The sequence below is a fragment of the Paroedura picta genome, chromosome 17, assembly GCF_049243985.1.
Source record: "Paroedura picta isolate Pp20150507F chromosome 17, Ppicta_v3.0, whole genome shotgun sequence".
Classification (NCBI taxonomy): Eukaryota; Metazoa; Chordata; class Lepidosauria; order Squamata; family Gekkonidae; genus Paroedura; species Paroedura picta.
The window spans coordinates 5,902,426-5,927,962 of NC_135385.1; the positions used below are offsets into that span (position 1 = coordinate 5,902,426).

Consider the following 25,537-nt stretch of genomic DNA (forward strand, 5'->3'; position numbering starts at 1 on the left):
TGAGCTTGCCAAGGACGTCCCGCTGAGCCGGCGTCGCAAAGCGGAGTCACTCCGGTTCGTCCCGCCGCGGTCCGCAGGAGGCTGAATTCGGAGCGGGCCTGCCTTGGCCGGGGCTTCTCGCCCGCCCCTGCCGGAGGAGGCGGGGAAGGGAAAGGAGAGGAGAGCTCCTTCCCTCCTTCTCTCACATGACTGCGGGCGAAGAGAGAGGCATGGACGGGGAGTCGCCCGTGGGCACCGCCGCGGGCGCCACAGGTAAGGCGGGCGGGCGCACGGAGAGACCCCCGCGACCCTCCTCTTGCACCCGTGGGGGAGACGGGACTCTTTGCCCCCCTGGGAGGGAGGCTGGGAGGGAGTTGCCTCCGTAAACGCAAGCCTTCCCTGGAAATTTAAGCTTGCCAACTTCCAGGCGGCGCCTGGAGGTCTCCCGGAATGCCGCTGCAGAAACCAGCCCCTCTGCAGGAAAGGACAGCGGGCTCCGTGGCGTCGGTCAGCTCTCCTGCTTGCTCCTTCCAGCCTTCTCCCCCCCCCCCCACCAAATCTCCAGCCAGAGTTGGCAACCTGAACCGACACAAGGCTGGGGGGGGGGGTTCTCCCCAAGAGGAGAGCGTCTTGGGTAGGCGTGAAAGTGTCTGTTATGTGGCTAATGAAAATACTGCCAGGGAGGCTGCCTGGTGTTGAGGTTGAGAGTGGCAGGTTCTAATCCGGAGAACCGGGTTCGATTCTCCCTCCTCCACACGCCGCCAGCAGTCCCAGTTCTCTCCGAACTGTTCTCCCCGTTCAGCCGTTGGGAAGAAGGGAAAGGGGTTTATAAGCTGCTTCAGAATGCGAAAAACTGGGTTAAAAATAAAACAAAGCAGCTCTTCTTCATTTTTGTGCGGGACTGTGGGGTTGACAACCTCCAGGCAGGAGCTGGAGATCCCTCAGGATCTGAACTCGACTCCCAGAGCTGGAAACTCTAGGGTATAACATTTTAAGGGCTGGTCGTCATTCGTTTGTGTAAATATAGGCATTAATAGTAATAAACACTAATAGTAGTAATGATTTAGCAATACTATAGTAGTAAAAATTTCCATCTTTAGACATTTTTAAGCAGAGTCTGGACAGCCCTGTGATGGCGAGGCTAATTCTGTGAAAGTTCAAGGGGTTGGCAGATTACCGTGGACAGGGTTGTGAGTGTCCTGCATAGTGCAGGGGGTTGGACTAGATGACCCAGGAGGTCCCTTCCAACTCTGTGATTCTATGATTCTAAATTTCGTCTCAACATCCGGAAGAAGTTCCTGACAGTTAGAGAGGTTCCTCAGTGGAAGAGGCTTCCTCGGGAGGTGGTGGGTTCTCTGGAGGTTTTTAAGCAGAGGCTGGAGAGCCATCTGACGGAGAGGCTGATTCTGTGAAGGCTCAAGGGGGTGACAGGTGACAGTGGATGAGCGAGAGGGATGTGAGTGTCCTGCATAGTGCAGGGGGTTGGACTAGATGACCCAGGAGGTCCCTTCCAGCTCTGTTATTCTGCGATTCTAATAATTCTGACAGGCCCCACTTCCCACTCAAGCTCCCTCCAGTGGCAAACGGCATAAAATCACTTTTTGCGTTTGTGGCCTCCAAAGGTAATTCAGATTGGGAAACAGGTTTTTGTTTTATTAATATCGAGCAGGGGTGAGCCGACTTTGGCTCCCCACATGTCAATGGACTCCAATTACCATGAGCCCCTGACTCTTGGGCCACCCCTGATAGAGAGGTTTATAAAATTACGCGGGGACGGGAGAGAGTTGAGAAAAACAACTTTTTCCCCCGTCCCTTTCCCCAAATTCAAGAACTGAAGGGCATCCAGTGAACCTGATGGCCAGTAGGTTCAAAACAGGCAAAAGGAAATACTGTTTTACACCGAGAGGGACCGAAATGTAGTATGTGGTGACGGCCACAGGAATAAACACACCTTTAAAAGGGGATGACAGATTCATGGGGGAGGAACGGATAGGCCAACAGGTAAACCAGGGTGCTAGATTACTGGTCTATTCCAGCAGGGCTCTTTAGATGCTCTTATTCTAGGATAAATTTCTCGGGTTTGTTTAGAAGCTTTGAGCGGGAGGGCTGCAATACAATGTACCATTTTGCAGCGGCGTTTTCTGATTTGGGTAATCCAGGTTACGCGCTGCTTACGGTTCATATAATAGGTGCGTTTCCCCTCTTTGATTATGTTGTTTTCTGATTTTTGCCGCATGCCTGGCGGAACCTCGGTGAGAGAGCCAATTTATAAATAAATACCTATTCCCCGCAGTGAGATTCCACAGGGGAAGCTGGCAGAGTCTCAGAAAGCAAGTGGGAAGGTGTCGGGTTTATCCCGTAGCTGCAGAGTGAATGAAAAGGGGCAGGGAATGTCCAGCCTTAATCCCCCCCCACAACCAAAACATATTTCAGCAGTCAAAGTGTTGTGGTTAAGAGCGGCAGCTTCTAATCTGGACAGCTGGGGTTGATTTCCTGATCCTCTTCCACACGCAGCCAGCTGGGTGACCTGGGGCCGTCACTGTTCTCTCAGAGCTAGTCTTGCAGAGCAGTTCTCTCACAGCCCCACCTCCCTCACAGGGTGTCTGTTGTGGGGAGAGGAAGGGAAGGTGTTTGGAAGCCGCTTGGAGACTCCTTCAGGGGGGGTGAAAAGAGAGGCATAACAAACAACAAGCCATTCTTCTTCTAAATTCTGAATTTTGTCATCCATAAGATTCTACTTTCAATCCCTGGACTCTCCTGTTTAAAGGATCTTGAGTTCGTGGCTTTTGGGCAGAATCCCTCCGAAAGCTTTTGGTTTAGAACGCGGGGCGGCTTTCGACCCATGATGCTCAGCCTTTCCTGTTTCTAAAGGTAAGGTCTTGTTGATCTTTCCGCTTGGGCTTGGAGTATCGCAACGGTGAGATGATTGATACAGAATCGGACGTTGGATCTGTCATTGGACCGGCTTCAGCGCTGTTGAACAGAAGCCCTGCTGGGGACAAGCCCCGCCATACCTGGCCCATTTCTCTGAAAACGTTTGACAGACCCCAGGGAAAGTGTCGGGGGACAAGGTGGCCCCCCTGGGTGCCATGCTGGGGACCCCTGGCGTATTCCGTTAGTTCCTGCCTAAGATCTGGCTCAAGGAGACAGCTGTGCGGTGCGTTTTTAAAGCGCTGATCTTCGTATAATTTGGATCGCTCTTTGGGTTTCCGGGGGGCTGATTTGACTGGTGCAAAATGCCACGCGTTTTCTTTTGGACTGATCGCTTCCCGGGCTGGTGGGGTGATGTCAACAATATTCAGGCATCCTGTTTCCAGCGGCATCTAGCCAGGAGCGTCCCGGAGGGCCCAGCGCGAGTGCTAAAATGACGGCCGCAGATCTCATGTTTATCCCGAACCGTAGATCCTCAGAGGTTTATATGGCTCCTGCCCACGGGGTGTTCCTATGAGGTTATCTTGGCGAATAGCCGCGGGGCAGGCTTCATGAAATAATCCGTTATTTATAATCTTTTACTACACGCTTGCACGGCCCGGGTGGGGACGCTACTGGAGAAATCTATGCCGTGAATCTCCGCCGTCCGGAGGGAAGTGAAAATATTAGGTTTTCCGGGCTTCGTGGCTGTGGTTTAGGTCGTTTTTGTCTTTCTTTCTGAGAAGAAGTTGGTTTTTATACCCCGCTTTTCACCCCCCAGAAGGGGTTTCAAAGTGGCTTCCCCTTCCTCTCCTCACAATAGACACCCTGTGAGATGGGTGGGGTGGGGGGAGCTTTTGGAGAACTGCTCCAGGAGAACAGCGCTAACAGGACTGTGACTAGCCCAAGGCCACCCCAGCAGGCTAAAAGTGGAGGCGTGGGGAATTAGAAGCTGGGGGATTCTCCAGATGAGAAGCTGCCGCTTTTGACCATGACATTCCACCAGGATTTTTGGCCTAGAGAGATTCCCAGCTGGCCGTGTCCGGCCTCTTATGACGCCGGCCGCAGTTACAGGCGAAAATTTGGGGCTTAAAACGGCCAGAAAACCCAAAACACAGCCTGGAAAACCCAAAACGGCCCGCTGATTCCGGCTGCGAAAGCCTCCCGCAATGAATTGATAGCCAGGCTGGGATTGGGACACGTTTCTCCCCTATAACAAATCCCACACAGCCTTGTAAAAAAAAAAAAAATGCCACACAGTCTAGTAAAAAGAATGCCTTTGGCTCGATCCCCAAGAAAATGCAGAGTATCCCAGATGTTTTTCATTGGGAGTTGTTTTTGAGCCCCAGCGTGTGATTTTCCTGGCCTGAGGAGAAGAGGCCAATTGACATTTCTGTCATTCGGGGAAGTTCTCTTGGAATTGGAGGAGAGGGGGATTTTTAAGCATGCGGCCGCAGCTGCACATTTCCTCCCATGGACCTTCGTACGAGGAAGTCTGTGGCGAGCGGTTACAAAGATCCACTTTAGGAAGCTGAACGTTTGGCTCAAACGTCAGGTCGAGTTGCATGCCAGGATTCGTTGCGGGCACTTCGGGAAAGCTCAGAATAGGGGCCTAAGAAGCCAACTTCCCGAAAAGGGCCGTTCCTGCTTGAACAAAGAATTGAGCAGGGTTTTAGTCCTTGAAATGGTTGGCAGTGTGACGTCCCAGGGCTGAAGTGTCGTTTCAGGATTTTCACGAAGCCACTTCCCCTTCGGTGACCTTTGGCATGTACTGGAGGACCAAGGGTTGGTTCACACAAAGATCCACTCCGCCATCCCCCCCCCCAAGCTAACTTTGAACAGGCATGACTTCCCAAAAGGCGTGTGTGAACCGCCAGATGTGGGTTTAGTCTCCCCCCACCTTGATTTTCCCAACCAAAAACAGTCATGGGAAGCCCAGTTAGGGAATCATAGAGTTGGAAGGGATCTCCGGGGTCATCTAGTCCAACCCCCTGCACAACACAGGAACTCACTCCTAACTGCTCACCCACGGTGACCCCAATTTCGTGACCCAATGATTTCCCCCTCCCCAAAAGGCAAGCGTAGCCTTTGGTACGTGCAAACTGGGGGGTATTTTTGCATTGTCGCTGTTTACCGAATTTGAGATTTCGGTGGTTTGTTTGCTTTGACTTGTAAGTTGCTTTGGGAAATGGGGCTAGAAGAGTAATTTAAGAAACCCTGGCAAATATTTACTGGGGATTTGTGGAGTTTGCTTCCCAGAGATTGCGTTTTGGATTGTGCCTTTGGTCAGGCGACTGCATTCGGTCTGAAACTTCGGATTCTACTTTACGCAGGGAGTGATTCATGGATATGTCAATCAATGATGACTGATGGGAAACTCCACCTTCAGAGGCATTAAGTCTCTGAATCTCAGAGCCAGGAGACAACACTAGAAGACCTTGGCGTGTCTGCCCTGTTGTTGGCCCACCAGAGGAACTGGTTGGCCACTGCATGAGACAGGATGCTGGACTAGATGGACCTTCATTGGTTTGATCCAGCAGGGCTCTTCTGTGGTTCTTACGAGGGGAAGGTCTCAAGCTCTAAGCTCAGTTGTTGGCCCTCCAGAGGAACTAGTTGGCCGCGGTGTGAGATGGGATGGTGGACCAGATGGACCACTGGTCTGATCCACCAGGGCTTTTCAGATGTTCTTATGAAGGCCTCAGCCTCTATGCCCTGTTGTTGGCCCTCCAGAGGAACTGGTTAGTCACTGTGTGAGACAAGATGGTGGAATAGATGGACCTCTGGTCTGATCCTCTGATGTTCTTATGAAGGCATCAGCCTCTATGCCCTGTTGTTGGCCCTCCAGAGGAACTGGTTGGCCAGTGTGTGAGACAGGATGCTGGACTACATGGACCACTGATCTGATCCAGCAGGGCTTCTTCGGTCCTTATCAGGGCTTAGCCTTTATGACCTTGTCAGACCCTGTTTGTTGGCCCTCCAGAGGAACTGGTTGGCCACTGTGTGCGACAGGATGGTGGACCAGAAGGACCACTGGTCTGATCCAGCAGGGCTTTCCAGATGTTCTTATGAAGGCCTCATCCTCCATGCTGTATTGGTGGCCTCCCAGGGGAACTGGTTGGCCACTTTGTGGGACAGGATGCTAGACGAGATGGTCAGATCCAACAGGGCTCTTCTGATGTTCTTAGGCTGATGAATGAGTCTTATTATTGCGTCCAGATTTCTGGCTCTGACAGGGAAAGGAAACATCTGGTTTTGCAACAGGGAAATTGGGATCCATCTTTTTTTCTTGAGGCCCAAGGCAGCTGTAACGCAACCTCAGCTTCCCTTCCTGAAGGACCTTCCATCTTAATTCTTGAGGAATGCTTTTCCTCTCTTCTTGGTTTCAGTAGCGTGCGATGACGCGAGCTCTCTGACTCAGGGGCAGTTTCGCAAGAGTAAACTCTGTCTGTTAAGAAACGAAAAGCTTGTGGTGCTTTGGGGTAAAAGGTCAGTCGATAAGGTGTTGAAATTTAAAAGATGCATTACAGTTGATTGGACAGCCCTCAAGTGCCTTGAACTGCGTCCTGTGATTGTTATCAATATTATTATGTTTACCAGAACAAGAGCTAAGGAGCTTTCTATTTAAAGTAACACAGCTACCGGTAACAGCAGCTAAACGGGAGAGAAGAAAAGGACTTGGCAGGTTTCCAGGAACGCTGGTGGTTATTCCCCGTCTTATCTACAATTTGCTGATATGGAAATGATAAACTCCTTCCAAGGAGGCGGCTGTATGCTGTTCAGTTAAAGGGGATATTTGCGACTGGATAAATATTCTGATTTTTTTTGTTGCTGTTGGCTGCAGCGTCTCGTATCAATGACAGCATTATTCACCCGAGTGTTTTTGGCAGATAATCTCGGGCGCGTCCCTCCCTGGCCCACGGCAGCCCGATGATAAATGTGTCACTAACATCATCTACAAATCCTGGCCGGCCGAGAGGGCTGCAATCTTTCCATCGCCTGCCAAGCTGGTGAAATTGCGGGGGCTGCTTCATGAATAGTATGACTTGGCACGGAAGTCAATCTCGGCTTTATCAGCGTGAAATATCTCAGGACCGAGTTTTGCTGGGTCGCACCAATATACCTCAGCATCCTCTTCCCCCAAAGGGGTCAAGCGTACGCCTTGGGAACGTGGTACACAACCACTGACCGTGGAGGTTCTGCTTAGCAGTCGTGGTCTGTAGGAGGGGTCGCCAACTTTTTGGAGCCTGAGGTATCTTCAGCATTCTGGCACAACGTGGTCGGCCCAGCCACACGACGGCTGTAGAACGCATAGCCAGCAACAAAATGGCTGCCGTAGCTATCTGATTTCTAGTAGGTGGGGAGCTGCCTGCGATGGAAGCTCCCTCGTGCTGTCAGCCAACGCTACCTCGCAGGGCTGTTGTGCGGACGAAACAAGAAATCAGAGGAAATACCGAAGCAAATTATAACAATGCTTCGTTTTCAGTTCACAAACCTGCGTCAAACCCCCCCCCACACACACACACACACACACATTTTGGGGAACTGTGGCAAGCCAAAATGGGGTGGGGAGGGGGAGGGACCTTTCCCCCGCTCCTCTCCTGTCCCTCCCCTCTCTCCGTCTTTTTGTTAGCGGTTTGTTCCGCCTGCCCAAGGAAACGGGTCGGATTGATGGATTGTTTTTCGCAAATGGATTCCGGGTGCTTTTCCTTCCCCGCTGCCAACGGAGCCTGTGGCCAGTGAAGTTCATCCGCTCGTGTTTTCACACCTCAGAGTTTTGGAGTCTTCAGAAATGCACGTTCTTTGGAAGGACTTGTAATCATGCGCAGCCTTCCTGTTTATCTGTCCTGTCCCTTGCCGGGCTGTCCGGGGCAGCAGGAAAAGAAGGGCATCCGGGCAGCGGACATAGCCCGTGACTTCCCCATCGGTTCTGCATGCCGGTTTTCTTCTGAAAAGAGGAGTGAGCGTGCTCTTGAGTAATGCAGCCTTGCCAGAAAAATTGAGCAAACGCAGGGCCAAGTTTTGGACGGGAGGGGAGCCAGGGCAGAGCGAGAACTCTTGCAGAGTCAAATACGGATATTGCAGAGCGAGGATTTTGGGCTCCCCTAACAGAGACGCTGCCTTCACCTGGATGGGCCAGGTTGGCCCCATCTCATCTCAGAAGCTAATTCGGGTTAGCTCTTGAATGGGGATTGACTCGGAAAGTTCCGGGTCTCTACCTAGGGGCAGGCAAACTACATCTCCAGCCTTGAAAACCTTACGGCAGGGGTAGTCAACCCGTGGTCCTCCAGATGGCCATGGACTACAATTCCCATGAGCCCCTGCCAGCATTTGTAGTCCATGGATATCTGGAGGACCACAGGTCGACTGCCCCTGCCTTACGGGATCGTCATAGCTGAACCACGATTTTATGTCACTTGACGGCACAACAGATACATTTGAGTCCAACAGCGCCTGCACAACCGTGAAAAGATACAGGCCACGCCGAGGCAAAACGAAGAGAAAGAAACAAAAGTGGGAAACCAAAAGAAGCCTTTAACAGTTGAACAAGCCCTGTGCATTTTGTGTTCAGCTTCTTCATCAAGGGTTGTACGGGAAGGAGTTGAAAAAGTACCTAGGAGCAAATTCGCGCTGACGAAGCTGAACTGCAAACTATTCAGCCATTAAAGATTCTTTTCCTTTTGCAACATCTGTTTAAGGCCAAAAAGTTGCAGTATGGGGGTCGTTTTTTGTGTACACACCTTGCGAACAATCGCAACCTCCCTCCCACCGTTTGCACACGCGAATGCTGATACCCAGAATTCAACGTCGTTGTTCTTAAAGGCGCCACTGGACTCCAAATTTGCTCTGCGGAGTCAGACCAAAACGGCCGCCTTAACCTGAATCTGACAACAGATACATTGTGCTGAGGCTGACCGCTGAAGCAATCTGACTGAGGATCAGTTCGTCGAGTGACTCTCAATGAGCACGTAGATTCCCGCAACCTTCGTGTAGACGGAAGCGTGAGCAAAACGGGCGATTGAATAAAACGCCGACGCTCATGACCCAAAGAAAGAGCCATCTTTTTAATCGCCCCCCTTCCCCCTCTCCCCCGGTTTGGCTACCTCCAGGCCCCGGACACAAAACCTCTGTTTGTTAGAGGAACAAGACCATGTCCTCGGAAGACCCGGAGCTCGGGGAAAGCCAGGAAACCTCCGATAAACAGAATTGCGCTGTGACATTTGGGGTTTCTTGTTGCTGAAACAAATTGCCTCCTGCGTATCGCTTAGGAGCCACAGTTTAAAGAGAGACAGAATCCTCATTTGTCCAAAGGACACTTGGGTAAGTGTCCCATTCGGGCTCTGTAACAAATGGGGATTTATTGATGGTTCCCTGACTCGCGGTTCCAGGGCTGCAGGGGAGAAGGAAAGGTTCAGAACTAAAGGCACGCAGGCCAATCCAGAGTCATTTAAAAGGGTAGCACGTCCACCTAGGATACAGGGAGACGAGGATTAGCAGTTCTCGGTTGAGGAATTCCTGGAGATTTAGGAGGTTGATCCTTGGTAGGGCAGAGTTGATCTCCTTGAGTTTATCATTAGCTTGACGCATGTTCACCGTAGTGTAATCAGCATTTTTTCACATGCGCCAGGCCCACCAGCTGGGTTCTTATTTTTCTGGGTCCTACTTTGCCGCGCTGAGTCATACAAAATCACTTCCAGAGCCCTGCAGGTGGCCCAGAATTCAGGTGAGAGCCAGTTTAGTGTAGTGTTTAAGAGCCGCGAACTCTAATCTGGAGAATCCGGTTTGATTCTGTACTCCTCTTCCAGACGCAGCCAGCTGGGTGACCTTGGGCCAGTCATGGTTCTATCAGAGCTCTCTCAGGCTCACCCACCTCACAGGGTATCTGTTGTGGGGAGAGGAAGGGGAGGCGATTGTAAGCTATTGTAAGCTGCTATCTTTGGGTATTAAAAAGCAGGGTACCAAAAAACAAAAACAAAACAGCTCTTCTTCACAGTCATCTTATGTTATTCTAATTTTGTGGCAGCTGCAGTGGCTAACAAATAGTCTCATGTTTAACCTCAGGCCTTTAACTGGAGGCCTTTAAATAGCTCTGTTTAACTGGAGGCCTTTAAACCCACAGCCAATCAGAAGCACTGATGGGGAAAAGCCCCACCCAGCCCCGCCCACTTTCTAAAAGCACTCAGTTATTAGATAGATTCAGGTGGGTCACTGTGTTTCTCTGAAGCAGCAGAGAATGGTTTGAGTCCAGAGGCACCTTTAAGACCAATCAAGTGGTATTCAATGGATATTGATATATCCTTGGAAAGCAAAGACACACGTGAAAATTTATACCTTGAATAAAACCTGCCACCTGTATTCATCCAAACGCTGTGTAAAATTCACTAGGAGCATGCAACCAACTTGAACAAGAGAGACCCACGTCCAATGGCACTGGCTGTATTTTCTGGACAGACTTCCTGCAATCTATTGATAAGCTCCAATGATAGACCAAATTTTTATTTTCCCAGGTATCTTGCAATCACAATTCAAGGCTCAAAAATGTTGGGACCCCCCAGATGATAATTTTCCAGTATCATTTTCAGAGACGTGTGGCTTATTGAGGCTGGAGCCGAGGTTTGGTGCAGGAGGGAGTGGTTTGTGTATGATTATTAAGCTGGATTTTAGGTGGAGCACAGAGCTTGGGGGAATGGTAGGTGTTGAAAGCATGCTTATCCAAACCGGTGTGAGCAAGTTTCGAGGTCCTTTGGGAACTGGGGTGGGGGGACTTGGGTCATCATGGCTGCCTGAGGGGATTGTCGGTTTGGCTTGTTGCTTGAGGAATTGCACCATGAGGGGTTTGACAGGGATTTCTATATCTTGGGGAGGGGGTGTGGCTGAGTGGTGTGTTATTAGGGCTGCCGACCTCCAGGTGGGACCGGGAGGTTTCCCTGTGGCATTGTACCCTGCTGAAATCACCCTGCCATTTCCAAAATCTCCAGCTATTTCTCCCCCTGGAGCTGGCAAACCCATCTGCTATACTTGGACACTTTTCTAAACTAGGTGAAGCATCTGGGAAAAGGAAGGATTCAAGTTTCTGTGGGGTCCAAGAGGGAATTTGGGGGGGAGAAGGAAAACAGGCCAAAGCAAGATAGCGACGAAATGTGTGTGTTTTTGTCTTTCGACACAAAACTGGAAACTGCTGTGTATCAGTCTGCCTCTCTCCGGGGTCTCATGCATTTTGAGCCTGTGGAGGCTTTTGACATTCTCGTTCAGAGGAGGGGGCGTGGTCCCCAAAATGACTGCCACAGTAGGTGGAACCAGACACAAAAGGGCTGCCGCAAGAGGCCCAACCAATGAGAGAGAGGTTGCGTGTAACTCGTAATAGTTAGCCTTCAGCCTTCCACGCAGAGGCTCTGCTGAGTAGGATGCCTTTTTAAATTAACATAATGTTTAAATATTTTCTTGCTCCCACATAGCTTCACTCGTACAGGGAAGAGCGCCTTCTGCTGTGGTGGTGGGAGCTACTGCCAAAGCAACACCTTAGAAATTTGCATAGCACATCAGATCTCACAAGTCCTGTTAGGCAAAATCCTCACCAGGCCCTAATCCAGGGTTGGCCAAACTATGGCTCTTTAGAGGTCCATGAAACACAATTCCCATGAGCCACTGCTAGCATGGTTATGCTAGCATGGGCTCATGGGAATTGTAGTCCATGGGCATTTGGCCCGTCACCATTTGGCCACCCTTCCCCTAACTTGCTCAACATCATAACCCGGGAATTGCCTTGCTGCATCAGACCAAGGTCCTGTATTCTTCTAATCAACAGTGGTAGAGCCCAGTGCTGGGTGGTTCTCCCCTTTCCCACTACATTGCCCATCTGATGTCTTGGAGGTACACTGCTCCTGAATACGGAGGTTCTATCCCTAACTCATCAAACCGTTGACGATAGGCTTCTCCATTTAATTAAACGGACTGAGAATGGTAGCCAGGGCATTTGTTAAGTCTGGGAAGGTCTCCCTCTGAATTTAGGAACCCTGTTGATTGCTCGTTCTTCCTCCCCACCCTGCCTTTTTGATGAGCCAGTGTTTGCTTTTTACCATTAGTCGTCTTAGGTGTGTCATCCTTCCGTGGCTGTGATTGATGGCCACAAGGAGCTGGTGATGACGACAGACTTTCGGGGGAATTGTATCGGCCAGTGACTATAGCTATGTCATTTATGTTTTGTAGATCTCACTAGGCTGGGATTCAAATCTTGACATGGGGTTGCCAGCTCTGGCTTGGGAAATCCCTGGAGACTTTGGAGTAGGAGCCAGGAGTGGGTTGGGTTTGGGGCAGGGAGGGGCCTCAGTGGAAGGTAATGCTACAGACTCCCCCCTCCGGAGCAGCCATTTTCTCCAGGGGAACAGGTGTCTGTCACTTGGAGTTGAGTTCCAAAGGATCCTCAAGTCCCACCTGGGGATAGGCCATCGTCATGTGGTCCAGAGAGTGCATTTGCTTTCTTTTTGGAAACAAGATTCCTCCCCGGTCCCTTAATTACACACTTATAGAATCATAAAGTTGGAAGGGACCTCCCAGGTCATATAGAATGCAGAAAATTGGGGCAGAAACTGACTCGTGGTCCCCCTCCAGCTGTGGTTGCCTCTTCCCTGCTTCCGTTAAGGGAGTAACATAGGCCAACCTCACAAGGGTGTTGTTAGCGTTGCGGAGATAACGTACAGCGATTGGCCGCAGGTGTTCCGCTGGGCGCTTCTGTGTTAGTGCAAAGGAGATGGATGGGAAGGAGGGGCAGGGCCTTACCAGCCACGGTTGTAATTCCAGGAGAGAATTCTGACTTTACGTGCCTCCAAGATCCTTTCAAAATGATGCTATATTCCAAAAGCATCTCTCCCCTTGCCAAGGATAAACCTTTAACGATCGATTGGCTGTAATTGCTGTCCGCTTTTCTCCACGAGGCTCACGGCCGATTGCAAAATCGGAAAAGCGAGGCAATGCTGACAAACAGTATCGGACACAAGGTAGACAATGCCACAGCTGGGCGTCAAGAGCCGACAAGACAACCAGGATCGGGCGCACAATTAGCCACGCGCTGCGTGTTGGAACAGATTGGGATGTCAAAATCCCTCTCCACCTTCCAAGAGGGGTTTAGCTTTGATCTGGACTTGGCCTTCGCAGCCAGGCAGGTGAATTCGTAGCTTTCGTTTTCGTGAGACGTGGATTATTAGGTGCATACATGCTTTTAAGCTCCCCGTTCCAATTCTAATTACAAATCAATTAAACGTATCAGTTGTGTAATTATAGGGAGGCTCGCCAACCTCCAGGTGGCCCCTGGAGATTTTGAACCATCACCAATTGACCTCAGGGCAACCAAGATCAACTCCCCTGGAGAAAACGGCTGCTCTGGAGCATGGACTCAATGGTCCCTGCCCTGCGCAGAGTCCGTCCCCCAAATTTCTAGGAAGGGCCCAACGGACCATTGGCAACTCTATGGAGAAAGCGTAGAGATAGAATCCTAGAATTACAGAGTTGGTTAGGGACCTCCTGGGTGATCTTGTCCAGATGGCTTGCTAGGGGAAGCGGGTAAGAAATCTAATACAATAATAATAAAATAGCAAAGTTGAGAAAGGCTGGGTTAGAGCGAAAGGCAAGGTTCTGAGACAAGAGTTGGGTTCGAATCCCTCCTCTGCCGTGGATCCTCTGGGCCAGGCACAAGTTACCAGCCTAGGCCACCTGACAAGGTTGTGGTGAAGGCCACAGACTTTGGGTCCCCACTGGAGAGAAAGGTGAGATATAAAATAAAGTCAGAGCACAAAGAAGCCCCTCGCAGGATTGTCGTGAGGGTAAAGCTTTGCAGAACAACCCCTCCTCCCTCGACCCCGTGGAAATCCCGAGCCTTCGCCTTCCTCGCTGGGGTTTTAAAATAACAGTTCCTTTCCTTCCCGGTGCCGGGAGCAGGATCCAGCCGTGCCGTGTCAGCCGCCCGGATTCTTGCGTTAGCACAAACAGGTCGAACAGGAAATGCGGGCCTCTCGCCTTCGTTGGGCTCCTCAGATGTAAAGACCTGGCGGGCTTTTGGAGGGTTTCCTCTCTTCTTTTTTTTTTGCCGAACTGTCATTCAGGCTCAGCGAAAGTTAGAGAAGAAACTGCTCGCTCCTTGGTAGGCACAGCGACCTTGCGGGGCGTACGACTTGTTCGGGGAAGCCCAGCAGAGATGGCTTTCCGGTTCTCGCAGCCCCAAACGTGGCACTGGATGTCCTGAATTTCTTTCTCCTTCTGCCTTGATTCGCTCCCAGATTTGGCGAAGCCGCCGCTGACTGAGAGGAGGGATCCCGAAGAGCCACCGATGCAGACGTCCCCGGGGAACCCTCTGGTGGTCTCTCACACCCTGCCGGAGCTGCTGGGCAAAGACACGGTGCAGGTGGAGCTGATCCCGGAAAAAAAGGGTCTTTTTCTGAAACACGTGGAATATGAAGTTTCCAGCAAGGTAAAATCATCCGGGAGGGGGACAGGGGGAGTGAGGAGTCCGTGTTCTCTCTTTTTAATATATATTATTAGATTTTTGTTAATGATAGAGAAACAGAACAAAAGAAATCCTTATACACTCGGGTTTTAAAGGTCTCCACCTCAACACTCCATTGTAAAACTTCCAATCTTCCTGAAATGGTTTTGGAAGACAAAAATCTTTAGCGGCTACTGGTAGTTTCCAGGAGTCCGTGTTCTCAACGAGAGAAAAGCTGAGACTCTGCGCTCAAAAGGGTCAAATTGAGGATTCTTTCGCATTGTCTTTTGCGGGGGTCTTTTGGAGGAGTCTGGGCACAACAGAGATGCTTCCATTGGTCTTGGGCTACCTTGCTGACCTCGGGAGGTGTGGGCAAAAGGGGGGACACCCACAGCCAAGTTTTGGGGGCTGGGGAGAGAAAATTGGGCGTTTTCTTCCTTTGGTTGCAGCCCAGCTTCTCCTCTGCACAGTTGAGTGGCTTTCAGATGGGAAAGCGGCCTACTGCTTGGCGCACTGAAGGTCCCAGGTTCAATCCCCGGCATCCCCAGTTACAAGGACCGGTTGCTGATGTAGGGGAGAGCAGCTGTTTGCAAACTTTGTACTCCAGTGTGAAGTACACCAGGCCTTGCCTCATCCTCTCTTCAAGCCGGTTTGGGAGGCCCAAGCTGAAAGCCGGTCCTGTAACTTGGAGGAGCCTGTGCCGGTTGGGCAATGAACTTCAGAAGTAAGGACAGACTGGCTGGCGGACTGCATTAAGTCGCCTCATTTCTAAATTGTCCTTCTTGGCTGGTTGGGAAAAAAACTCAAGAAGTTGTGAAAGTGGGAGCTGGCATGGTGGATCGGATAGAAGAGGGGTCCTCTTGGGCACCCCCTGGCTTTTTCTGGGGCCCATTTTGGGGCCGCACCCACCGAACAGTGTCCAAATTCCAAAGGTGCTTGCAGGCTCCCCAGAAGGGTGGGGACCCCTCGGTTAGAGCGTTGGTCTAGGATCCCGGTGGACTCTAATCTGGAGAACTGGGTTTGATTCCCCACAGGCAGCCAGCTGGGTGATCTTGGGCTAGTCACAGCCCTCTTAGAGCCATTCCCATAAAGCAGTTCTCTCAGGGCTCTCTGAGCCCCACCTGGCCCCCCAGGGTGCCTGTTGTGGGGAGAGGGAGAGGAAGGTGTTTGTAAGCTGTTTCTGGACTCCTTGGGGTAGTGAAAAACAGAGCATAAAGAAAAAAAACAGTCCTTCTGCTTCTAACATGAAAGCACGCTGGGTGACTTTGGGCCTGTCACAGACTCTCATCCTGGCCTTCCTCACAGGGGTGTTGGGAGAAAATTACAGAGTGGAGGACTATGTAGCCAGCCTCTTCAAGTCCCGACTGGGGTGAAAAGTAATTAAATTAATTGTACGCGCACATGGATTCGAAAGGTCTGCCCACTCCAGAGCAGACCGTTAACGCTGTTGTCAAAAGGGATCTGCTTAGTTGGAGCTTGCACACGCCAAACCGCAGTACACAAGGAGCAAGGAGCTCACAAGCTAAACAGAGCCTCCATGTTCAGCGGCAGTGCAGCTGACGTGGCTACAGAGGGGAATGAGCAATGAAGGCAGAGGAGGCTGGCGGCTTTCACCCCTTGCGTAGCACCTTTAGGGCTGGCCGTCTGCGGGAGCCAACTTACTAGCCCAGAGGGCGCTTTGATTCCCACGGACGGCCCACCGTCCTGCCGAATCGCTGAGCGTCCCTCCCTCGTTCTCCGCCCCGCAGCGTTTCAAGTGCTCCGTGTACCGACGGTACAACGACTTCGTGGTCTTTCATGAGACGCTGCTGCAGAAGTTCCCGTACCGGATGGTCCCGGCTCTCCCGCCCAAAAGGATGCTGGGAGGTAAGTCAGAAGGGAGCCTGGGGGGCTGGACACGGCGTTTGCGGAGATGCGCCAGGAGGTACGCAGGCTAAGCGGCGTCTGTAGGGCTTGGATTGGTGTAAGGTGGCAAACCATCTCTGCATGCGTCTCGCCTTGAAAACCCTAATGTCATCGTGGGCAATAGCGGTTGATGGGCTTTCTCTTCCATGAATCCGTCTAAATTACAGAACTGAGCTGTATGGGAGGGTGGTATAAAAATCGAATGAATGAATGAATGAATGAACGAATGAACGAATGAACGAACGAATGAACGAATGAACAAACGAATGAATGCATGAATGAATGAATGAATGAACAAAAGAATGAATGAACAAATGAATGAATGAATGAACGAACGAATGAACAAATGAATGAACAAACGAATGAATGAATGAATGAATGAATGAATGAATGACTCTTTTACCACTGAGAACCCCCTGAACCATTCTTCAGGCTTTGAGAAATACCAGAAGCAGCTCCATCATGCATAATATGGTTGGGAAGCAGAGCTGTGGACACGCCCCACCTGGGGCCCCTCCCCACCCCTTCCATTTTGGGAGTGGGGGTTAGTTTAAATGACCATGGATGGTCATATCACCTGATAAATATTTAACAACTTCCTTTTCCCACCGCCAAGCTCTAGCGCCCGTTGTATTCCTGGACACAACGAGCTTTGCCCCTAGTATATATATATACATAAATTAACTAACTCCTTCCAGGGCTTTCAAGATACCCCAGGGCTTCACAAAACCCTGGCTGAGAAAGCCTGTTCTAACCCAACAATCGTTGAAAACAAGAAGCAAAAAATTCGAGCGCATGCAGCAGATGGTAGAGCTCCATTCTGACTCTACGCCCTCTTCTTGGGCACCAAAGGCTCTATGGTTTGAAGCAAATGACAAAGGCTGAATTTAGCATAGTGAGGTGTTTGCGCAGAGGAGAAAGAGTTTTCCCCCATCTCTTCTTGGGCTTTCTGGGTACAGAAAGGATGCTCTCTCTGTTCTCTCTGTGGTTTCTTCCCTTTTTTTAATGCGGTTCTTGTGAATCCCCGTTTTTTGCTGTTGTAAAGAAACAGGGAAATGAAGCTGACATTTAAGGGGCAAGGAAAAAGGAAGCAGGGCCGGGGATTTTCACGCAGACGTCCGTTTAGGTGGAAGGAGGACGGGGAACGCAGATGTGCTACCAGCTTTAGTCCTTAGTTGGCTCATTCTTAAACGGGTCTTAAACGAGCTGCCATTTCAGGGGATCCCCAGGCCCCTCCGGGAGGCTTGAATATCGAGATAACAAAGTAGAAATACACCCAGGTCGATATGCACAAACAGGAAATAAATAAATCCTGTAAGTTTCCCACAACTTTGTATATTTCAACTGGAAGTCAGTGTTAAGCTGAACACAACCAGCATTCCAAGGTCATGACTAGTTTCGTAGTCGGACTGTGGCACACAAAAGCTTACAACCTTGACTAGAACTTTACTGGACTTACGTAATCGGCTGACAAAGGGTGTTGTGGCACACAAAAGCTTACAACCTTGACTAGAACTTTACTGGTCTTATGGAATCGGCCAGGTTCTGTCTACAAGGTGTCGTAGATGCCCACGTTGCGGTCTCTACAAACCCTGTTGGTACCCTTCCCTGCCCTTCTTTCCCCCGCAGCCGACCGAGAGTTCATCGAGGCGAGGCGTCGAGCGTTGAAGCGCTTTGTCAACCTGGTGGCGAGGCACCCCCCGTTCTCTGAAGATGTCCTCCTCAAGCTCTTCTTGTCCTTCAGCGGCTCGGTGAGTTCTCCGACCTCCTGGGGAGGGGCGTCCAATGGGCAGGCTCCACGCCCCGTAGGGCCCCTCCCCTAACTGGGCCTGTGGGTTTGGCTAGGGAGGGTGCAGGATCTCAAAGACAGGATCTCAACTCTAGTTTCTCCCATCCTTCCCCTGAAGAGAGCATCAGAAGAACTGGATCAGACCAGGGAGGGTCCATCTAGTTCAGCCTCCCGTCTCACTCAATGGACAACCATTGAGTTCCTCTGGAGGGCCAACGGCAGGGCAGAGAGGCCGAGGCCTTCCCCTGGCTCTGGGATTTCAGAGGTATAGTGCCTCTGAATATGTAGGTTCAACTCAGTCACCATGGCTAGGAGCCACAGGTAGATAGATCCCCCTAAAGCTGTTTATTCCTCTAGCCAGCTGCAGCCAGCTGACAGCCAATCCCACCCTTCCTGAATCTTTCTTCTTCTTCTTTGCTTTTGAAGGATGTGCAAAACAAACTGAGAGAGCTGGTCCAGGGCGTGGGGGATGAATTCCTGATCTGCAAGTTCGCCACCCAAGCGAAGGTATTGTCTGCCTGCCCCTGGAACGCCGTGTCTCTTCCTCTGGGCTTCCCGGTCAACTGTTCTGGCATAACCCCGGCAATGATTCATGCAGCTGCCATTGAATCCGTGCCTCCAATCTGGAGAGCCGGGTTAGATTCCCCGCTCCTCCTCCACATGTAGCCAGCCGGGTCACCGTGGGCCGGTCACAGTTCTCTCCGAGCTCTCTCAGCCTCACCGACCTCACAGGGTGTCTGTTGTGGGGAGAGGAAGGGAAGGTGATGGTAAGCCATTGGGAGGCTCCTGAGGCTTGCTGGGTGACCTTGGGCCATCCACAGTTCTCTCGGAGCTCTCTCAGCCTCACCTACCTCACAGGGTGTCTGTTGTGGGGAGAGGAAGGGAAGGTGATGGTAAGCCATTGGGAGGCTCCTGAGGCTTGCTGGGTGACCTTGGGCCATCCACAGTTCTCTCGGAGCTCTCTCAGCCTCACCTACCTCACAAGGTGTCTGTTGTGGGGAGGGGAAAGGTGTTTCTAAGCCGCTTGGAGACTCCTTCAGGTAGTCAAAAGTGGGGCCCCAAAAAACCCAGTTCTTCCTCTTCTGCATTTCCCACCACTGTGCTGAGTCAAGGTGGGCTGGGACGAGAGTTGCCAACCTCCAGGGAGGGCCTGGTGAACTCCTGGACCTGTCACCCATCTCCTGGTGACAGAGGTCTGCCCCTCTGGAGGAAGCGGCTGCTTTGCAGGCGGGGCTCTAAGGCATGACGTCTTTGAACACAAGGAATCTTTGGGTAATTTTGGCATTTGCATTTTGAGGGCTGTTGGCATTTTGGGCCCTCGCGCACTGCTCCCCCCGCCCCAGCTTTCTCCCTTTGCCCATGTGGTGCACCTTTTGGACAGCTGCCCTTGCAGGATTGATCAGCGCCCCCCCCTCCGCCCCGCTGCTCTCTCCCGTAGGATTTCCTGCCTGCTGACATCCAGCTCCAGTTTGCGGCCAGCCGGGAGCTGATCCGGAACATCTACAACAGCTTCTACAAACTGCGGGACCGGGCGGAGAGGATAGCCACCCGCGCGGTCGACAACGCTGCTGACCTCCTCATATTCGGGAAGGAGCTGAGGTGAGAACAGGAAGGCAGGTGGGGGGGCCTCAGAAGGACGCAAGAGAAGCCAGGTGGGGACAGGAGAGCCGGGAGGCCTCAGGAGGTCCCCCAGCAGGGCCAGAACTCCAGAAGCCCCCCATGTGGACCCCCCAAGCACCAAGAATACGGAGCGTCCCTGACCCGGACATAAGAACGTAAGAGAAGCCATGTTGGATCACGCCAATGGGCTCTCCACTCTGGGTCACTCAGTGGCCAAAACCCAGGGGCCCTCAGGAGGTCCACCAGCAGGGCCAGAACTCCAGAAGCCCTCCCACTGTGGCCCCCCCAAGCGACAACAATACAGGGCATCCCTGCCTCTTTGTGGCCGATGCAACAACGTCCTTGCATCTAACTGGAATGATACTTACCATGGCGGACACCGCGGAGGCTGGGGCTGCCGGTGAGCGCTGTGATTTCATGAGTGTCTGTTTTCCTGCATAAAAGATGCACCCCGCTTTGAGCTCACAAGAATCGGGATCTTACAGGGGGTGGGGGGGGGGCTTGGCCCATGACGGCCTAGCCTACCCCGCAAGGTGGTGGTTGTGTGAAATAAAACGGATGGGCGTATTTCTATTTACTTATGTATGCCTCCCACTGAAAACATTCAAAACAGGATTAAAGCCCTGCGCAGTTCCGTTCTTGCCCGTTGGCGAATCGATCTGCCCCCTGGTCCACTTTATGCATGTGATGTTGCTATTCAGATTCTATTTTCTAATTTGGGGGTTGTTGAATAACCAGGAGATGAACCGGCACTCCTAACCACGACACCAAGCTGGCTCTCACAAAACCAACTATCTAAATGTTAATATCAGGAGGGAGCGTCTCTGGCCTTTTGTGTCCGCTCATCCCACGAGAAGGGTGCATTTCTCCCCACAGTGCTCTGGGCTCAGACACGACCCCACTTCCTTCCTGGGCTGCTCTGAACAGCAGCGCTTGGGGCAACCTCAAGCAAGCCCTGAAAGGCCTCTCGGTCGAATTCGCACTGCTGGCAGACAAGGCGGTCCAGCAGGTAAGCCTCCCGCAGGGCCGCCCATCTCCTGCATGGGGCAGGGTGAATCTCCTGAGGGGGTTGGGTTGGGGGGGGGCTTCAGAGTCGGCCGTCTCCCCCTGCCTGGCTTGCGCCGTGAGTCTGGACTCCGCCGCAGGGAACTTCCCCGCCGCCGTCGCTTCCGTTTCACTTGCCCTCCTGCTTTCTAGGGTAAACAGGAAGAGAATGACGTGGTGGAGAAGCTGAACCTCTTCCTGGACTTGCTGCAATCCTACAAAGTGAGCTTTACTGGTCTGCGCGGGAGCAAATGGCTTAGAAATGGCTCGTGGGCATCTCCTGGAGGGCTTGCTGTGGGCAAAACGGACCCAGTTTAGACGCCAAAGGGAGTGTGGGATGAGTGGGTGACCTCTCTCGGGGCGTGCTGGGGCAAGCGACCGGGGTGGGTGGGTGGGTTGTGTCTCAAGGGGGTCTGGAATTCTCCCACCCGAGGCAGATGTCCATATAGTGCCAAGGCTCTGCCAAAGTCCCGGCTTGTTGAAAGATATCTCTTTATTGAAGCGAATGACGGACAGAGAGCAAGGTTGCACCCTTGCTAGAACTGAAGAACCAAGCCCCGCCCACCCTCTTGGAATTAAGCGTGCTGAATTATATGTCACGCGCAAGCTGTTTACTCCCTTGTAAGAAAAGCATTCTGAAGAGAGATGGTGGGCCACACAAATAAATCTGTTAAGGGCTACGCAAATAAATCTCTCTCAGCCGCAACTACCTCATAGGGCATACATTGTGCAGAGAGGAAGAGAAAAGTCTGTGTAAGCCATTTCCAGACTCCTTCGGGTTGTGTAAAGCGGGGTATAAAATCCAGCTCTTCTTCAAGGCTACCCCAAGAGTTCATGCCACGCGGTCCTCCTCAGCTTCCACGAGGAACGGCTGACAAACATTTGATGGTCTTGAGGACTAGAAGCTTCAAAAAATAAAATCAAAACGCCTAAACCGCCTTTGCCCCTGCCTGTAAATGTCGCCTCTTTACCCATCCGCCTCCGTGCACAGAAGACCGGGCGGGATCGGAGAATGACGACCCCCTTTTTGCTTCTGTGCCGCACCAGGACTTGTGCGAGAGGCACGAAAAGGGCGTCTTGCACAAGCACCAAAAGGCTCTGCACAAGTACAGCCTGATGAAGCGGCAGATGATGTCGGCCGCCGTCCAGAACAAGGAGCCGGAGACCGTGGAGCAGCTGGAGTCCCGGATCGTGGAGGTACAGAATTCTAGATTTTTGCTTCTTTGGACCTTTTGGGAGCCCTTTCAGGGGGTACCCAAGGGGGTCTGCAGTTTAAGAGACCGGTTCCAGCCCTGTAGAAACTTAGAGACCAAGCGGCTTTTCAGTGGGAGAAACTTTCAAGATTCAGGGCTCCCTTCGTCAGATACAAATAGACATGTAGATCCGTTGCTTTATACCTCACTTTGGCCCTTGAAAGTTCATACCCCCAAAACCTTGTTGCACTCTTAGGTGCTCGTGGACTCCATTCAGTTCTTTATTTAAACAGTCACAGGCCAGAAAATACTCGTGGCCTCGAACCTAGCTGTTTTTAAATAGTAAATTTGTAGCTTGTAAGGCTGTGGGTTATGTTTTGGCCTTTGGTGCCCTCTGCTGTTCATTGCCTGACTCTTTATTTTTTTTGTAGATTCAAATGGTCCGAAGTAGCACAATCAAATCAGAGTCTACTCTAAAATCAAAGTCCAGGTGCGACTGGACTCTGATTTTATCATAAATTTTGTGTTTGCAAGCGACGGGGAGAAACAAGACTCAAAATGAATGAGACAGGGAGCTAGATTGTCCTGCTTTGCCAAAGCCAACGGGGCATGGCCCTAGATTTTTATGCCGCTTGTTTCTTTTTACTGCTCTCCCGGCAAGCTGGCTCGCAGCGATAAACAACAAAATACATCCAAGTGGGAGGCCATGTTGGTCTGAAGCAGGAGAACAGATGTTGTCACGGAGTGTCTTTTGCTCCCCGTTACGGGGTTGCTGGTCCTAACCAGATGCCTGGCGGAAAAAGCTCTGTCTTACGGGCCCGGCGGAACTGAGCCACTTCCGTCAGGGCCCGGGTGACCTCTGGGGGGTCATTCCACCAGGTGGGGGCCAGGACTGAAAATATCCTGGACCTGGTTGAGAACCTGAGAGCCTCGGCTGAAGATGTCGGGCTGGGCCCTCTTCCAAGCGCCCCCGGGGTTAACCGCGTTTCCCCTCTTCTCGCAGCAAGAGAATGCCATCCTGACGATGGAGCTGCGGAATTACTTCTCCCTCTACTGCCTGCACCAAGAGACCCAACTGATCCACATTTACCTGCCGGTCACCTCGCACATCCTGGGGGCTTTCGTCAACTCCCAGATCCAAGGCCACAAGGAGGTGAGTGGGACATTCGCGCAGCCCCCCCCCTCGTCCCACGGCATGACGGATGAGCGGTTTATCGACTAATGATCCCGGCCACCCCCTGGAAAGTTACATCATAGAATCACAAAGTCAAATATCCTTTCAGCTCTCCAGGGCCTCAGACGGAGGTCTTCCCCATCCCCTCCTGCCTGGTCCTTTTAACTGAAGATGCCGGGGGTTGAACTGGGACCTTTTGCCTCCCAAGCAATACAAATATGGGAAGCAAATCAGGCTCCCTGACCCATCCCGGCCAGTAGATGACGGGAATTGAACCCGGGGCCTTCCGCGTGCCGAGCAGAGGCTCTCCCACTGAGCCACAATGGCCCAATGGCCCAACCCTTTAACCAATTGTTTTAGTACCTCACCCCCACCCCCACCCCCAGCACGTTCCCCTCTTGGCCACGCGACCGTCCCGTGTCCTTTTCTGTCTTCCAGATGAGCAAGGTGTGGAACGAACTGAAACCCAAACTGAACTGCCTCTTTGTCGGATCTGGCAACGCACCCATGTCCCCTTTCGCCCCCTAGCAGGGCACCTCCTTTTCGGGCCGATGCTCTAGGACGGGACGGGCAGCACAAGTCGGGAGAAGGAGGGAGGCCGGTGGGGTTTGCACAAACACAACCGTTCCAAGGAATCGTCCCGGCGGCTCCCCATGAGACTTTATTATCATTCGGACGCTGCTTTGGATTGCTCTGCAATCGATCGGCCACCTGGAAACGTGACCGCACAAGGAGGGAGAATGCCCGTCTTCTTTCCCCCTCTTTCCTTTGTATTATTTTGGGGGCCGCACCTTTCTCCCGGGTTTTCTGTCGCTTCGTGGCCCTCCACCCATCTGCTTTGTGCGTTTTGGAGCAGCCAGCTGACGACAAGCAAGGAAGGGGAGCCACCAAAGGGCCAGATCCGGTGGAACGGTGTTTGGATGTCCATGTCTTGGAGGCGAAAGACCAGCCACAACTTGTGTAGGTGACAAGAGCCAGGGGTCCATCCAGTCCAGCATCACATCTCACCCAGTGGCCAACCAGTTCCTCTGCAGGGCCAACAACAGGGCAGAGAGGACAAGGCCTTCATAAGAACATTAGAGGATCAGACCAGGGGTCCATCTAGTCCACCTTCCTGTCTCACATAGTGGCCAACCAGTTCCTCTGGAGAGCCAACAACAGGGCAGAGAGGACAAGGCCTTCATAAGAACATTAGAGGATCAGACCAGGGGTCCATCTAGTCCACCCTCCTGTCTCACACAGTGGCCAACCAGTTCCTCTGGAGGGCCAACAACAGGGCAGAGAGGACAAGGCCTTCATAAGAACATTAGAGGATCAGACCAGGGGTCCATCTAGTCCACCTTCCTGTCTCACACAGTGGCCAACCAGTTCCTCTGGAGGGCCAACAACAGGGCAGAGAGGACAAGGCCTTCATAAGAACATTAGAGGATCAGACCAGGGGTCCATCTAGTCCACCCTCCTGTCTCACACAGTGGCCAACCAGTTCCTCTGGAGGGCCAACAACAGGGCAGAGAGGACAAGGTCTTCCTAAGAACATTAGAGGATCAGACCAGGGGTCCATCTAGTCCACCTTCCTGTCTCACACAGTGGCCAACCAGTTCCTCTGCAGGGCCAACAACAGGGCAGAGAGGACAAGGCCTTCCTAAGAACATTAGAGGATCAGACCAGGGGTCCATCTAGTCCACCTTCCTGTCTCACACAGTGGCCAACCAGTTCCTCTGGAGGGCCAACAACAGGGCAGAGAGGACAAGGCCTTCATAAGAACATTAGAGGATCAGACCAGGGGTCCATCTAGTCCAACATCCTGTCTCACCCAGGGTCCAACCAGTTCTTCTGGAGGGCCATAGCTGTGGGGGTGATTATCAACTCCACGTGGAGGAAACCAGATTTAGAGAGGACCTGGTAATCTCATAGTAGTCCAGTGCCTTAAAGAGGGGTGGGGGAGTAGAAGACCTTTAAACAAAGAATTATCTGTAGGCAAATTCTCAAATGATGGCCTCTCCTTTTCAGGCGCCATCTCTGCTATATGAAACACAGCAGATTCTGTGTTAATGTTTTCTCCTCACCTCTTTGCATTTTTGCAAGTTTTGGGATAGCCAAGGTGTGCAACGTGGCCTTGTCTTCTCCCCGTGCTTTACACCAACAGGAGCGATGTATTTTGGGGAGGAGGGTCTGCGTTTTGACCAAGCACTTTATTGAAACTGCAGGAATTGGAGAGAACGTTTTGCCACAGCTGGCGGGCCACATGTTTACAAATGGTTGCGACAGCCCTCGTCCCCCTAAAAACTCTGTCGACAAATTCTGTTACCCCCAAATTCTGTATTTGTAAAAGATGAACAAGAGTTGTATTACAAAAACAAAATCAGTTATACGTGGCTTTGTTACTTGGATCTCGGCTTTAGTAAAGGCGGGCGAGAGACCAAAGGCAGACTTTGGGGACATGAAAGGAA

The 25,537-nt window shown here is 51.8% G+C and overlaps 1 protein-coding gene across 3 annotated transcripts; it reads left to right on the forward strand.

Moving 5' to 3' along the window:
- Positions 1-25,449, forward strand: SNX8 (sorting nexin 8). Of its 3 annotated transcripts, none has more exons than XM_077316400.1 (11): positions 1-252; positions 14,157-14,347; positions 16,111-16,228; positions 17,897-18,018; positions 18,483-18,563; positions 19,495-19,655; positions 20,553-20,685; positions 20,874-20,942; positions 21,768-21,917; positions 22,917-23,066; positions 23,526-25,449. In XM_077316400.1, exons 1-11 carry the CDS (start codon positions 186-188, stop codon positions 23,613-23,615), a joined length of 1,332 nt encoding a protein of 443 aa, XP_077172515.1. In that variant the 5' UTR covers positions 1-185; the 3' UTR covers positions 23,616-25,449. The 3 variants fall into 3 exon arrangements, with proteins under 3 accessions (XP_077172515.1, XP_077172517.1, XP_077172516.1); XM_077316402.1 differs by lacking the exon at positions 1-252 and adding an exon at positions 2,666-2,850; XM_077316401.1 differs by lacking the exon at positions 1-252 and adding an exon at positions 13,908-14,020.
- The last annotated feature ends 88 nt before the right edge of the window (positions 25,450-25,537 follow it).

Coding starts and splice junctions, on each gene's coding strand:
- SNX8 (XM_077316400.1), top strand. CDS start 186: ATGACTGCGGGCGAAGAGAGAGGCATGGACGGGGAGTCGCCCGTGGGC. Junction 18,564..19,494: donor AGTTCGCCACCCAAGCGAAG/GTATTGTCTGCC, acceptor TCTCTCCCGTAG/GATTTCCTGCCTGCTGACAT. Junction 20,943..21,767: donor ACTTGCTGCAATCCTACAAA/GTGAGCTTTACT, acceptor GTGCCGCACCAG/GACTTGTGCGAGAGGCACGA.